Below are 15,583 nucleotides of genomic sequence, written 5' to 3' on the forward strand. Positions count from 1 at the left end.
TATTCAACAGGTCTTTATTTACTATAATACCTTCCTTTGGTGCTAAAATGTTTAGAAAAATAAACAGGCTGCATAAAATTCAAACAAAATGTATGGAAAATATAGTACAGAGACGCCTTTCACGTTTAATGTTTTCCTTTCCTCATCAGATCATGTTGCAGGCAGACTGTAAGCCTGGATTGGGCACACCTCTATATGATCCCTTCCTCTATTGGCTGGGCGCTTCAGTGGGCCGAATTGGCGGAACGGCTGTGTGACTTCTGATTGGTTCCCTTCTCCGTCTGTCCATGTTGCTTTCTCTCGTGCTGCGGTCTCGGCTGATGTGAGGCCAGTTTTAGGAGCCAATGAAATTAAAGAAATGCTAATTGCGGGGCAGTCAGATATTCCTCCGCCAAAGCTTGACAGTAATGCTTTATCCAAGACCCTTTAAATGTCAGTGGTCAAGAATTTTATATTCTACTTTGATAATATATATTGCAACACTTTCAAAATTGAAACTATACATATTTCATATCATTAGGCTATATGTTAAATATAACCTATCGTTAAATATAGTTTAATCACGGTAAAGTCTGAAGTTCAAATAACTGACTGAAAACTTCTTTATGTGATCCATTGTTTTTATTTTATTTTATTTTATGACCCTTATCAGTTGAAAGCACTTCATCGCACTTCATAGTTTCATAAAAAAAGCCTGATGCCCCATCCGTGAACAAATCTTTTTTTTTTTGAGAGAGAGAGAGTCGAATCTTTTCAATCATTCAGTTGAAACGGTTCACAAGCACCGCTCTGAACGATTCATTTGCAAAAGGGACTGAATCTATATATTTTTTTTTACTGATTTTCTTGCTATTATTATTATTATTATTATTATGTATTCTTGTTATTTTTTATTTAATAGTGTGTTTTGTTACTGAATAAAGCATTTAAAAAAGGGACTGAATCTGTCTGAATGGTTATCAAGTCACTGAATCATTGAACTGATGAGATTTTTTTTAAAGATTAGTTCACTTTCAAATAAAATTTTCCTGATTATTTACTCACCCCCATGTCATCCAAGATGTTCATGTCCTTCTTTCTTCAGTCGAAAAGAAATGAAGGTTTTTGATGAAAACATTCCAGGATTATTCTCCTTATGGTGGACTTCAATGGCCACCAAACGGTTGAAGGTCAAAATTATAGTTTCAGTGCCGTTTCAAAGGGCTTTAAACGAAACCAGATGAGGAATAGTTTCTTATCTAGCAAAACGATCGGTCATTTTCAAAAAAAATGTAAATGTATATGCTTTATAAACACAAATAATTGCCTTCCAAGTGCTTCTGCCAAAAACGCACTTTCGTATTCTTCAAAAAGCTTACACTGTATATGTCCTACGCCTTCCCTATTCAACTTACGGAACGAACACGGCGTAAGTTGAATAGGGAAGGCGTAGGACATACAGCGTAAGCTTTTTGAAGAATACGAAAGTGCGGTTATGGCGGAAGCACTTGGAAGGCGATCATTTGTTTATATAAAGCATATACATGTGCATTTTTTTCGAAAATGACAGATCGTTTCTCTAGATAAGACCCTTATTCCTCGTCTGGTATCGTTTAAAGCCCTTTGAAGCTGCACTGAAACAGTAATTTTGACCTTCAACCGTTTGGAGGCCATTGAAGTCCACTATATAATAAGAATAATCCTGGAGAATAATCCTGGAATGTTTTCATCAAAAACCTTAATTTCTTTTCGACTGAAGAGAGAAGGACATGAACATCTTGGATGACATGGGGGTGAGTAAATTTTCAGGAAATTTTTATTTGAAAGTGAACTAATACATTAACATTACAGTTTAGCTAACAGTCAAGATGTGTAATACATTACTTTTGTTTAAGGTAAATGCAATTTATATTTATATATATTTTTATTTATATTTGCATTACGTTTAAATGGCATTGTTTTTAATAAGAGATCATTACTGCAACAAATTAAATGACAACAAACACTTTTATTGTCCTTTGAATGGATGTGAAAGATTGCAACTAAATTAATTAAAATTCATTTTAAAACGTTGTATAGAGATTATTTGCTCATAAGTGTTTATTTAAACGGGATGTCAGGGACGAAGATATGACGTTTTTTGTCATGATAATAAACTGGTTCTTAGAAATAAACTGTTGGAAAGAACCGATTAGCATAAATAAATCGGACTTCCTTCTCATCACTATCTGATAGATGAAACAGATACGAGATACCGCTTACATATGCAAACGCTGGTCTTAATTGAATATGCAATCTTAATTAAATATTTATTAATAAATAAATTGTAAAACACTAAATTGTTCCTGAATCATGTATGCTCATTTTTTTGTGTGTAAAAACCTAAGTACTACATGAGCAGCGGAAGAACATGTGGAGATTGGCAGGGTGGTGTGCGGTTGCGCGGTAGGCGGGGCTTCCGCTGGTTGATTATGTGCGGCTGACGCTCGGAAATGACCCATGTGTCTGAGCTGCACCAATACACGATCACCGAATCGGCTCGTCCAGCTCCCGTAGTGCGTTTCTTCCAGTCTTTGTAGGTTATTCACGACATACCGGCGCGTGTCATCCGATCATGTCTAAAGACACGGAGGCCAACAGCGAGGAGATTATGGAGTCGAAGGTGCTCTGGTACCCGGACTCTAAACGAAACACACAGATGGACCGATTCCGGACTCAAGTGAACCGGGACTTCGGGTTGAATCTGGGTAAGTAGAGCCAGGCAGGGCTACAATGAAGGCAGACAAGTATGTCAGCTAACAACACACCCCTATTCTACAGGAAAACAAAACATAGTACTGTGCTGTAGTGTTAATCCCATTACTAGCTCATCCTGGGATTGTCATGGGTAATGTCATGACCACATTTGTGCAAAAACAGGTACTTTAACCATGCTTTCAAATGCAATTTTTGGCCCATTAAATTTTCTCAAGGATCCATTTTGTGACTTTTACTCTTTCAATTGCTTAGCAAGGGGTGTCTGGCCACATGCTAGCTTCTGGTCTTTCATGCATGCCAGACTGCTTCTCAATGCATTGCATGTATAGACATTATGAGTTGTAAAACCAGTATTTCAGATCAGATCTGGAATAGCTCTGACTGGCTGTCACACCAGTAAATGTTTTCATAGTGACATCATGTATATGCATCTCAGCACGTATGACATGATTTTCATCTATGACAAACTGCTTTAACATTTATTCTCTAAAACGAACTACTATCTGTTTGTATGTTTCTAGTACTCATTACTGTATTAAACTATAGTATATTTTTCCATTTCACCAATTACCATTCATAAGATATAGTTCATATTCATTATTCCTGACATACTAGTACTCACTTGCTACTAGTACTGATAGTGGTGAAACTGGAATTGACACTAGTAAATATTTGAAAAATGTAATATTGTAAGAATTTCAGCCACAACGGTTGATTACTAATCTGAATATTGCATGGACATGTTCCCTTTTAAAGTCTATACTTATTTAAAGGGAACATGTCCATGCAATATTCAGATTAGTAGTCCACTGTAATGTTTTTGTTTTCAATAGTTAATTTTAATTATTTGCAACTATTCAATACTGGGGAAAAAAATGGAATTTAATACAAGTCAAATAGTCAAAAATAACTAAAAATAGGTGGTCAATGTAATAATTTAGGAATTAGCCACTGAAAAACCCTTAACGGTTGACCACATATCTGAAAATTGCATGGACCAAGTCCTGATTTGTATCATCTCTGAACTAAATTAAATAATGGCATGTATTATGTCTAATGGTACCATCAATAAATGTCTGTTTTATTTTAAAGCTAACTATAATGACCTGTATCAGTGGTCCGTAGACAGTTATCCGGAGTTCTGGGCGAAGGTTTGGACATTCTGTGGCATCACTTGCTCAAAGATGTATGAGGAGGTTGGTTTCTTTTTGCTACCTTTTGGCCTTCTTTATATATACTGTATTAATCATCTTTTTCAGATTTAAATATACAGGCATTTAAAAGGGTTTTACGTGTTGGTTTTTCATTTCCTGATGTGTAATGAGTCACCCAGGCTCGCATTGCCACAAAATGATGTCACTGTGACAAAGAATAGTGTGAACCTTAACTAAAAAATGTAATGTAGTTGTCATCATGTGTTGTTTATGTGAAGGCATACGTGTAATATTTGCCATAGATGATGGACAAATTCATTAGTCACATATGAATCATATAACCTAATCCTAACTAGTAAACATTTATGAATTTATTACCACTTACTACTACTGTCTGAACTACTGCTGAGAATAGTTCTCTGGCGGAGAGGGTGTGTTAGGGCTTTTCTGTCTAATAGAGCTAGAGAGGAGTGTCATATGATAAAACATAATAAAATAACAGTCAGTCTATATATGGCTTTCTATATACAACCTTTTTAACCATTTTATTTTTACTGCATGCTATCTGTTGATTATTAGCTGATTCAGAGTTTGTTTTATTATTTGATTTTATGACAGCGTGGATTGCAGCATGTTTGTGTAGTTAAATCAATAGTTCACCCAAAAATTATAATTATCCCATGATTCACTCTTAAGCCATCTTAGGTGTAGATGACTTTCTTCTTTCAGCCGAACACAATCGAGTTATGTTAAATAATATTTTGGCTCTTCCCAGCTTTGTAATGGCATTGAATTGCACCTGACTTTTTGAAGCTCCAAAAAGTGCATCCGTCCATCATAAAAGTAATCCATACGACTCCAGTGGGCAATGGCCGTATGTTGTATTATGAGTAAATTATGGGATAATTTTCATTTTTGGGTGAACTATTTATTAAACTAACTAGATTTTTACATTTTCTGAAATTGAGAAGGGTGCATGCCCACATTACGATACTAGGGTGGTAGCCAAGACATTGCAACAAGTTTAGTAAGGTAGTTGACCTGTAGTCTTCTCTCAAACCTGTGTTGTTATTATTAACTAAAACTACACTTAAATACACATAAATGCTATAATAGTATATACATAATACTAAAATATAACTGTCTCAAAATGATGAATAGTTGCTTGCAATAAGAACTGTGTGTTGACATGTTAAAATGTGCTCAGTATCAAACAGGGTGACATGTGACTGCTCACTCTCTGTTTCAGGTGGTTGATGTGTCTAAAAGGATATCAGATGCACCTGAGTGGTTTAAAGGCAGCAGACTGAATTATGCAGAGAACCTGCTCAAACACAAAGACCAGGACAAAGTGGCTCTCTATGCTGCAAGTAAGTTTGAAAGCAGTCTCAACCAATCTCTGAACTACCCAAGTTTATTACATGGCTCCTAATCAGAATTCTGTGGCCAAACATTCTTTTTTTTTTAACAAACTGTATAACTGACTATGTCCCTGCACTTTGGTAGTTTCATGTCTCCTTTATCACACTTTTTCTTTTCGCATCTCAAATGAATATTTCATATTCATGTATTTACTTAAACTACTGTTCAAAAGTTTTGGGTCAGTAAGATTTTATTTTCATGAATGCTTTTATTCAGCAAGGATGCAGTAAAACTAAAGTGACAGTAAAGGAAAGTGGTCTTAAATTTGGGGACGGATAAATAGGAATCGCAATATGGCTTAATGTGATTATTAAGTTTCAAATGGCTATGATTTAATCAAATAAATGTGAGCACAGTATGTTTCAAAGTAAATATTTTACAGCCATTCTACAGGCTCATGGTTTCAGAACAGTTCACAATCAATGAATACCACAGATTTATGCCAAGCGAATGGTGATTGCTAATGATTTACTGTTGATGAATTATGAGTTGCCTTTTTGAGAAATTTGCCATTCTAATATGCACAGCTTTTTTTGTATACGGGGATTACAAAAGTAACGGTTATATTTCTGCTGTTCCATAAGTGCCAGCTACTGTCAGAGAGTGAATTGTAATCATTTATAATTTTGACTCATCCCTTTCCTTAAAGGGATAGTTCACCCAAAAATGAAAATTATCCCATGATTTACTCACCCTCAAGCCATTCTAGGTGTATATGACTATCTTCTTTCAGACGAACACAATCAGAGATATATTTAAAAATGTCCTTAGTCCTCCAAGGTTTATAATGGTTGTGAATAGGGGGCCACGTATTGAAGCCAAAAGTAATGCATCCATCCATACAAAAGCAATGCGTTTTTGTAAGAAAAATATCCATATTTACAACTTCATAAATTCAAATAACTGTCTTCCGACCGTACGCAGAATGTGTGAACTATCCCTTTACAAATGGTTTATAATTTAAAAAAAAACTTTAGGTTTATGTCCAAAAAAAACCCTTTATTTGAACTGTAAAGTTGTTTAAATCATGGTTCCCTGCCCTGCTCAGAAGGTATTAAAGGTGCCCTAGAATTAAAAATTGAATTTATCTTGGCATAGTTAAATAACAAGAGTTCAGTACATGGAAATGACATGCAGTGAGTCTCAAACACCGTTGTTTCCTCCTCCTTATATAAATCTCATTTGTTTAAAAGACCTCCGAAGAACAGGCGAATCTCAACATAACACTGACTGTTACGTAACAGTCGGGATCATTAATATGTACGCCCCCAATATTTGCATATACCAGCCCATGTCAAAGGCATTACACAAGGGCAGGACGTCTGGATGTGCACAGCTGAATCATCAGACTAGCAATAATAATGGACATGATCCATGATATCATGATATTTGTAAATTGCCTTTCTAAATGTTTCATTAGCATATTGCTAATGTACTGTTAAATGTGGTTAAAGTTACCATCGTTTCTTACTATATTCACGGAGACAAGACTGTCGTTATTTTCATTTTTTAAACACTTGCAGTCTGTATAATTCATAAACACAACTTCATTCTTTATAAATCTCTCCAACAGTGTGTAATGTTAGCTGTAGCCACGGAGCACTATCAAACTCATTCAGAATCAAATGTAAACATCCAAATAAATACCATACTTGCGCGATTAGACATGTGGCATGATGAACACTTTAAGATCCGTTTTGAGGGTTATATTAGCTGTGTGAACTTTGTTTATGCTGGTTAAGGCAAGCGCCAGCTCCGGGGAAGGGGAGCACGAGATTTAAAGGGGCCGCGCAGCCTGAATCGCCGCATATTTAATGATTCCCCAAAATAGGCAATTAAAAAAATGAATTAAAAAAAATCTATGGGGTATTTTGAGCTGAAACTTCACAGACACATTCAGGGGACACCTTAGATTTATATTACATATTTTAAAAAGACGTTCTACGGCACCTTTAATTTTATTTGTGCAGGTCATAAAAAAAAAAAGGTAAAAAGCCTTAAATTTGATTTTTAAAACCCTGTAGATGTTCTATTTCAAATAAATGCTGTTCTTTCGAGCTTTCTATTCATTAAAGAACCCTGAATAAGTATGTATAAAAGATTCCACAACAAAAAATATTAAGCAGACAACTGTTTTCAACATAATAATAAATGTTTCTTGAGCACCAAATCAGCATTTCTGAAGGATCATGTGACACTGAAGACTGGATTAATGATGCTGAAAAATCAGCTTTGAATATCACAGGAATAAATTTACATTTAAATTGTATTAAAATAGAAAATGTTTTTAAATTGTTTTAATATTTCACAATATTACTCTATTTTTACTGCATTTTGATCAAATAAATGCAGCCATTGGTGAGCATAAGAGACTTCTTTTTAAGTTTTTAAGTAAGCTGGTCACTATTGCAAAATATACCATTTTAGGTTGATCCTAATCATTCTGTTTTGGTTTATTTTGTGATAATAAACACTCTCCCTTAGTGAATACTGTGAGGAAAATATAAAGCTTCATTATGCTGCTGAGGGGTTTATAGTGTAACTGGATATATGTCTTATCTACTTTCAATAGAAATTTCAGTTCTGCATTATTTGCAGCTGTGAACATTCTGTTCAGTAGTTTAATTGAATGACTTGGACACCTGGACATCATCACTAAAGTCATAATGACATAATCAGATTCAGTAGACCTGAATGCAGTGGCAGTTATCCAGGTGATATAAAAACTGATGACCATGATTCATAAACTGCACCCTCAAGTGATACTATTTATCTAAGACCTACAACAACAACCATTAACCATAAACCCTGGTTGACAATGCAGCTTTTTTTGTTAAACATTTCATTACACATTTTATTAACTATATCTCTATGACCAGATGCCACACACATGTCTCCTGATTCAAAACACGACTCTGTATCTCTGCTGATCTCCTTGAGCCATTGTCAGTTTGACCTTATACACAAATGGCTACTTTAAAATAGCAACAGCACTGTGTGTGTATTTGTTTTTTGTGTGTTTTATCTTTATAGATAGAATCTGTCATTGCAGACCTCTGGCTAATGTAGCACTAAATGAATTATACTGTCTGTAATTTGATTTGTGGCTTTAGTGTCCATGTAGGGGCGGGATGCACATAGTTGTGCTTTTATATTGTGATGGATGTCCTGATGCGGTGCAGGACTGAGCAGATGTAATTACCAAAGTGGCATCTATCAGAAGTGTACCTGCGTCATTGGTTTGTCTTCCTGAAACAGGGGCCTCATTTATCTGAAAGGATTCTGATTACATTTAACACTTAGACTGTGTCCAAAATCGCATATTCTCTTAAGTAGGTTATTTTGAATAAGTAATTAATTCACGGCCACTAAAAAAGTATGTTCTATATAGTATGAATGTGTGTAGTATGAATCAAATTCGGACGTACTACTATTGCCATGTTGTCATTATCACGTGACCTATCAGCGTCAGTTGCGTTGCTTCACTGTCATTTATAAATCCTCTCTTGTGGCCTAATGGGACAGTAAAGTGTCCGTCGTTTGCACACTTCAGAATCTCGGCGGAAGTAGTATGTCATCGGGGTACTTTTTGCCTACTCTTTTATGAGTACTGTGAATTCGGACATACTTCTTGTCACATGCTGTTTTTCACCCACTATTTATAGTAGGGAATTAAGCAATTTCGGATGCAGCCATTATTTCAATTGATTTACTGGTTACACGCAATAATGAAAAAAAAATAACCCGAGTTAACTGCAAGATATCAGTTGCACCACAGACACAGATGGCAAAGAATTCTCTTCTTGTTTATTAAAGTTAGTATTTTGGAAGCTTGTTTCCGCCACTAAATAAAAGTTGCAACTACCTTTTTTATTTTTTTTATCTCACAATTCTGACTTTTTTCCTTGCAATTGCAAGGTTGCATCTCACAATTCTTGCAAGTTATTAAATCAGAAAGTGATATAAACTCTCAATTGCATCTTATGAAGTCAGAATTGCGGGATATAAAGTCAGAATTGCGGGATAGAAAGTCAGAATTGCGGGATATAAAGTCAGAATTGCGGGATATAAAGTCAGAATTGCGGGATAGAAAGTCAGATTTGCGGGATAGAAAGTCAGAATTGCGGGATAGAAAGTCCGAACTGCGGGATAGAAAGTCCGAACTGCGGGATAGAAAGTCCGAACTGCGGGATAGAAAGTCCGAACTGCGGGATAGAAAGTCCGAACTGCGGGATAGAAAGTCCGAATTGCGGGATAGAAAGTCAGAACTGCGGGATAGAAAGTCAGAACTGCGGGATAGAAAGTCAGAACTGCGGGATATAAGGTCAGAATTGCGGGATATTAAGTCGCAATTCTGACTTTTTTTCTCAGAATTGAGTGATAAACTCTCAATTGCATCATATAAAGTCAGAACTGTGGGATAGAAAGTCAGAACTGCGGGATAGAAAGTCAGAACTGCGGGATATAAGGTCAGAATTGCGGGATATTAAGTCGCAATTCTGACTTTTTTTCTCAGAATTGAGTGATAAACTCTCAATTGCATCATATAAAGTCAGAATTGCGGGATATAAAGTCAGAATTGCGGGATATAAAGTCAGAACTGCGGGATATAAAGTCAGAACTGCGGGATATAAAGTCAGAACTGCGGGATATAAGGTCAGAATTGCGGGATATTAAGTCGCAATCCTGACTTTTTTCTCAGAATTGAGTGATATAAACTCAATTGCATCTTATAAAGTCAGAATTGCGGGATAGAAAGTCAGAATTGCGGGATAGAAAGTCAGAATTGCGGGATAGAAAGTCAGAATTGCGGGATAGAAAGTCAGAACTGCGGGATATAAGGTCAGAATTGCGGGATATTAAGTCGCAATTCTGACTTTTTTTCTCAGAATTGAGTGATAAACTCTCAATTGCATCTTATAAAGTCAGAATTGCGGGATATAAAGTCAGAATTGCGGGATAGAAAGTCAGAACTACGTGATATAAAGTCAGAATTGCGAGTTATAAAGTCAGAATTGCGGGATATAAAGTCAGAATTGCGAGATATAAAGTCAGAACTGCGGGATATAAGGTCAGAATTGTGGGATATTAAGTCGCAATTCTTACTTTTTTCTCAGAATTGAGTGATATAAACTCTCAATTGCATCTTATAAAGTCAGAATTGCGGGATATAAAGTTAGAATTGTGGGATAGAAAGTCAGAACTGCGGGATAGAAAGTCAGAACTGCGGGATAGAAAGTCAGAACTGCGGGATAGAAAGTCAGAATTGCGGGATAGAAAGTCAGAATTGCGGGATACAAAGTCGCAATTCTGACTTTTTTCTCAGAATTGAGTGATATAAACTCTCAATTGCATCTTATAAAGTCAGAATTGCGAGAGATAAACTTCTGAGAAAAACGTCAGTCTTTTTTCCCTCTCAATTGGACATTATAACACGCAATTGCGAGTTTATATCACACAATTCTGACTTTAGATCACGCAATTCTGACTTCATATCACGCAATTCTGACTTTATAACTCGAAATTATGACTTTATATCACGCAATTCTGACTTTAACTCGCAATCGTGAGTTTATATCTCACAACTGAAGACTGGAGTAATGCTGAAAATTCAGCTTTGCCATCACATGAATAAATTTCATTTTAAAATATATTAAAATAGAAAACAGTTGTTTTAAATTGTAATAATATTTCACAATATTACTGTTTTAACTTTATTTTAATCAAATAAATGCAGCCTTAGTGAGCAAAAGAGACTTCTTTTAAAAACCATTTGTAAAAAATCTTACCGACCCCCAACATTTTTAGTGGTAGTGTTTATTATTATTATTAAATTAATTAATTAAATAATTATTGTTATTATAAATATGTATTATTATTATTATCAATAATAATATATTATTATTTTGCTGTCATGTCTTTTTAGTATGTTTGAGATTTGTTTCTAAAAATTAAATTTTTTTTTGTGTGTGTGTGTAGCTGAGGCGAATGAGGAGATCGTCAAGGTGACTTACGGAGAGCTGAGGCGTGATGTCGCACTCTTCGCTGCCGCCATGAGGAAGATGGGCATCAAAACTGGAGACAGGGTCGTAGGTGAGTGCCACCTCCTTTTCTCTTTCATTTTCATTTCTCTGTATTTGTGTTGTGCTTTCTCAGTCACCGTTTGACACCCAGATGACAGTAGTGGGATGAGGAAATACAAGCCAATACTTGGCCAAATACAAGAAAATCTAACACACTGTTTTATATTGCATCAGGCCTGGGCGCTGTAACCTGTTTTTCCTGCCCTCTTTCTTTGCTGCTTCTTTCTGTCCTCATTTGTCTTTATAAGTGTTCCAACTTTAAATGCGAGACAGACGCTCCTGAAATCACAAACTCCCCTTTTCTGTCTCGGTTCTGGGGTTCAGCCAGAGCCATTCATGGCTATAGATGGAGAATAAGTGGGGTGCAGACCTTGGTGGGGGTAATTAGTCTTTTCAAGCAGTTTGTGTGCAGATTTAAAACTTAAGTGCATTCAGACATTTCCAGGCTGAAGCTGGAAGTTGGTTAGAAGCTCAGATGCCTGCTACATCTCCGCCCTCTACTGTGACAGCATGTGTGAGTAATGGTGTCCTTATGTGGGTGATGTGAGAGGGGAAAAAAGAGAGTGTAATCGCTGACGTCATTCTGCTGCCGCTGGGTTCATTATCTGCAGTGCTGATCATCTCTGACTTGTAATGGCTGTAAATGGGAGGAGGCCATTTCAGTGACATACACGCATAGATTTATTCATACAAGTCCCTATGGAGTAATAAAAGGGAATGAGCGAGATGATTTTTACTGTTGTACTCCATAGAGACATTTAGGATGGTTTTATGAATATCTTTATGATTCACATGACTGTATGACTACAGTATGCTGTTCTTTGGAAACCGAATTGAAAATATTTGCAGAAGGCTAAATCTGATAAAATAATCCATTGAGGATATTCTGAAAAGTAAAAGTGGTTCATGAACTATAAACTTGATTTAAAAACAAAAAAAATCCAAGTCGCCTGCCAATGCAAAAGCTAACATCACAAGACTAGGGTTGTTTCCAGGGTGTTGGTTTACAGTTGTTAGGGTTTACTTTTCTGAGTCCCTATCATGATGTTACTAGTTGGTTGTTCAGAGTGGTTGCTATTTGAATGCTTGCTGGCTTTCTTTGACTCCAGACATGTCTTGGTCCAAGTCAATTTTTGGTCTGCCAGAGAAAATTAGTACAAAAACTAAATAGGAGACATATGAGAGTTTAAAAGAGTTCAAATTGTTGGTGCACGTCTCACTGGCTCATCTGTGACCAGGGCAGCGTTTCCCAAAAGCCTCGTAAGCCTAAGTTGATCGTAGCTCCATTGAAACCAATGGAGCTACGATCAACTTAGGCTTACGAGGCTTTTGGGAAACGCTACCCAGGACAGCAAGTCTTTGCGGTGTATCGAGAGCAATGGTATCCAGGGTAATGTCAGCATACCACCACGAAGGATGAACCACATCCAACAGGAATAAGTGTCAAAGCAAGAGGAAGCTGTCTGAAAGGGATGTTTGGTACTAACCCAGTAAAGTTTAAAGTTTAAAAGAGTTTAAAAGAGTTCAAATTGTTGGTGCACGTCTCACTGGCTCATCTGTGACCAGGGCAGCGTTTCCCAAAAGCCTCGTAAGCCTAAGTTGATCGTAGCTCCATTGAAACCAATGGAGCTACGATCAACTTAGGCTTACGAGGCTTTTGGGAAACGCTACCCAGGACAGCAAGTCTTTGCGGTGTATCGAGAGCAATGGTATCCAGGGTAATGTCAGCATACCACCACGAAGGATGAACCACATCCAACAGGAATAAGTGTCAAAGCAAGAGGAAGCTGTCTGAAAGGGATGTTTGGTACTAACCCAGATTGTATAGAAAAAAACATAAAACCAAATCTGTCCAACTCACTGCAGAATTAAATGCGCACCTCAACTCTCCTGTTTCCACCAAAACTGTTCGTCGGGAGCTCCACAGAGTCAATATTTATGGTCGGGCTGCTATAGCCAAACCTTTGGTCTCTCGTACCAATGAAAAATGTCGGTTTCATTGGTGCCAACAGTGCAGATCTTGGGCTGTGGTCAATGTGAAACATATATTGTTCTCTGATGAGTCCAAATTCACTGTCTTTCCCACATCTGTGGAATTACGGTGTGGAGAAGCCCCAAAGAGGCTTAATACCCAGGCTGTTGCATGCTCAGAGTGAAGCACAGGGGTGGATCAGTGATGGTTTGGGCTGCAATTTCATGGCATTCCCTGCTGTGCTTGATGGACGCATCACTGCCAAGGACTACCGAACCATTCTAAAGGACCATGTGCACCTAATGGTTCAAACACTGTACCCGGAAGGGGGTGTCGTGCATCAGCATGTTAATGCACCAATACGCACAGCAAGACTTTTGACAGAATGGTTTGATGAACATGAAAGTGAAGTTGAACATCTCCCATGGCCTGCACAGTCACCAGATCTAGATATTTTTTAGCCACTCTGGAGTTTTTTGGAGGAGCAAGTCAGAAAACGCCTTCCTCCACCAGTATCACATAGTGACCTGGCCACTGTTCTGGAAGAGGAATGGCTCAAAATCCCTTGGGCCACTGTGAAGGACTTGTATCTGTCATTCCCAAGACAAACTGATTTGTTTTGGCTGCCGCAAAAGGAGGCCCTACACCATACTAATAAAAAACTAATAAATAGTTTAATTGTCCTACAAATGGAAAAAGTGCCTTCAGTTCAATACAGTTTGTCTATATTAAAAATAATTATTAATATTAGCTATATTAAAAAACAAGTGGCAATGAATCAATTTAGATAGCAAGGAAAGGGTGTGTGTTTATTCAGCTGTATAAATTCCTTCTACTGTGCTGTTTTTATAAGTATGTCTACGTGGATGCAAACATGACTGTGTGTTCACAGAGGTGTGTCCATTTTGTGCAAGTGTGTGTTATATGAAATAAAAACATAGAAGTTTACAGAGGCTGAGTATATTGAACCTGTTAGGGTGTGCGGTTCTGTGTGTTCACGTATAAAGTGTGTTTCTCTCTACAAAAGTGTCCTTGTCTGTCTCCTTGATTTACAGAGTGTGTGTGTATGAGAAGGAGTGAATATATGGCCACTTTGCAGATGAGGTCGGGGCTTATTGCCACAGTATCATTTAGCTAATGGACACCATTTCTATTCTGTGTCTCTTTCTATCTTTCCTCTCTCTATTTTGTTCAATACACAATATCATTTACATTTAAACCAAGTATTTCAAGAAAAAAATGTATATATATTTAATTTATAGTTAAAGGTGCCATCGAATGTTTTTTTACAAGATGTAATATAAGTCTAAGGTGCCCCTGAATGTGTCTGTGAAGTTTCAGCTCAAAATACCCCATAGATTTTTTTTTAAATTAATTTTTTTAACTGCCTATTTTGGGGCATAATTAGAAATGCGCCGATTCAGGCTGCGGCCCCTTTAATTGCTTGCGCTCTCCGCCCCCTCCCAAGCTCTCAACTCTATCATTGCATAAACAAAGTTCACACAGCTAATATAGCCCTCAAAATGGATCTTTACAAAGTGTTCGTCATGCATGCTGCATGCACACATCGGATTATGTGAGTATAGTATTTATTTGGATGTTTACATTTGATTCTGAATGAGTTTGATAGTGCTCCGTGGCTAACGGCTAATGCTACACTGTTGGAGAGATTTATAAAGAATGAAGTTGTGTTTATGAATTATACAGACTGCAAGTGTTTAAAAATGAAAATAACGACGGCTCTTGTCTCCGTGAATACAGTAAGAAACGATGGTGACTTTAACCACATTTAACAGTACATTAGCAATATGTTAACGAAACATTTAGAAAGACAGTTTACAAATATCACTAAAAATATCATGTTATCATGAATCATGTCAGTTATTATTGCTCCATCTGCCATTTTTCGCTATTGTCCTTGCTTGCTTACCTAGTCTGATGATTCAGCTGTGCACATCCAGACGTTAATACTAGCTGCCCTTGTGTAATGCCTTGAACATGGGCTGGCATATGCAAATATTGGGGGCGTACATATTAATGAGCCCGACTGTTACGTAACAGTCGGCGTTATGTTGAGATTCGCCTGTTCTTCTGAGGTCTTTTAAACAAATGAGATTTATATAAGAAGGAGGAAGCAATGGAGTTTGAGACTCACTGTATGTCATTTCCATGTACTGAACTCTTGTTATTTAACTATGCCAAGATAAATTCAATTT

The 15,583-nt window shown here is 36.9% G+C and overlaps 1 protein-coding gene across 2 annotated transcripts in view; it reads left to right on the plus strand.

Moving 5' to 3' along the window:
* Nucleotides 1–2,419: 2,419 nt before the first annotated feature.
* The window catches only part of aacs (acetoacetyl-CoA synthetase), a 44,844-nt gene continuing 31,680 nt past the window's right edge, over nucleotides 2,420–15,583 (plus strand). The window contains exons 1-4 of one of the 2 annotated variants that reach the window (XM_048188670.1): nucleotides 2,420–2,726; nucleotides 3,829–3,932; nucleotides 5,140–5,260; nucleotides 11,292–11,405. In XM_048188670.1, the coding sequence (XP_048044627.1) occupies nucleotides 2,594–2,726; nucleotides 3,829–3,932; nucleotides 5,140–5,260; nucleotides 11,292–11,405 (472 nt within the window). In that variant the 5' untranslated portion in view covers nucleotides 2,420–2,593. The remainder of the gene's footprint in view (nucleotides 2,727–3,828; nucleotides 3,933–5,139; nucleotides 5,261–11,291; nucleotides 11,406–15,583) is intronic. The other variant, XM_048188669.1, reaches the window with a different exon arrangement.

Source organism: Megalobrama amblycephala, linkage group LG4, assembly GCF_018812025.1.
Source record: "Megalobrama amblycephala isolate DHTTF-2021 linkage group LG4, ASM1881202v1, whole genome shotgun sequence".
NCBI lineage: Eukaryota > Metazoa > Chordata > Actinopteri > Cypriniformes > Xenocyprididae > Megalobrama > Megalobrama amblycephala.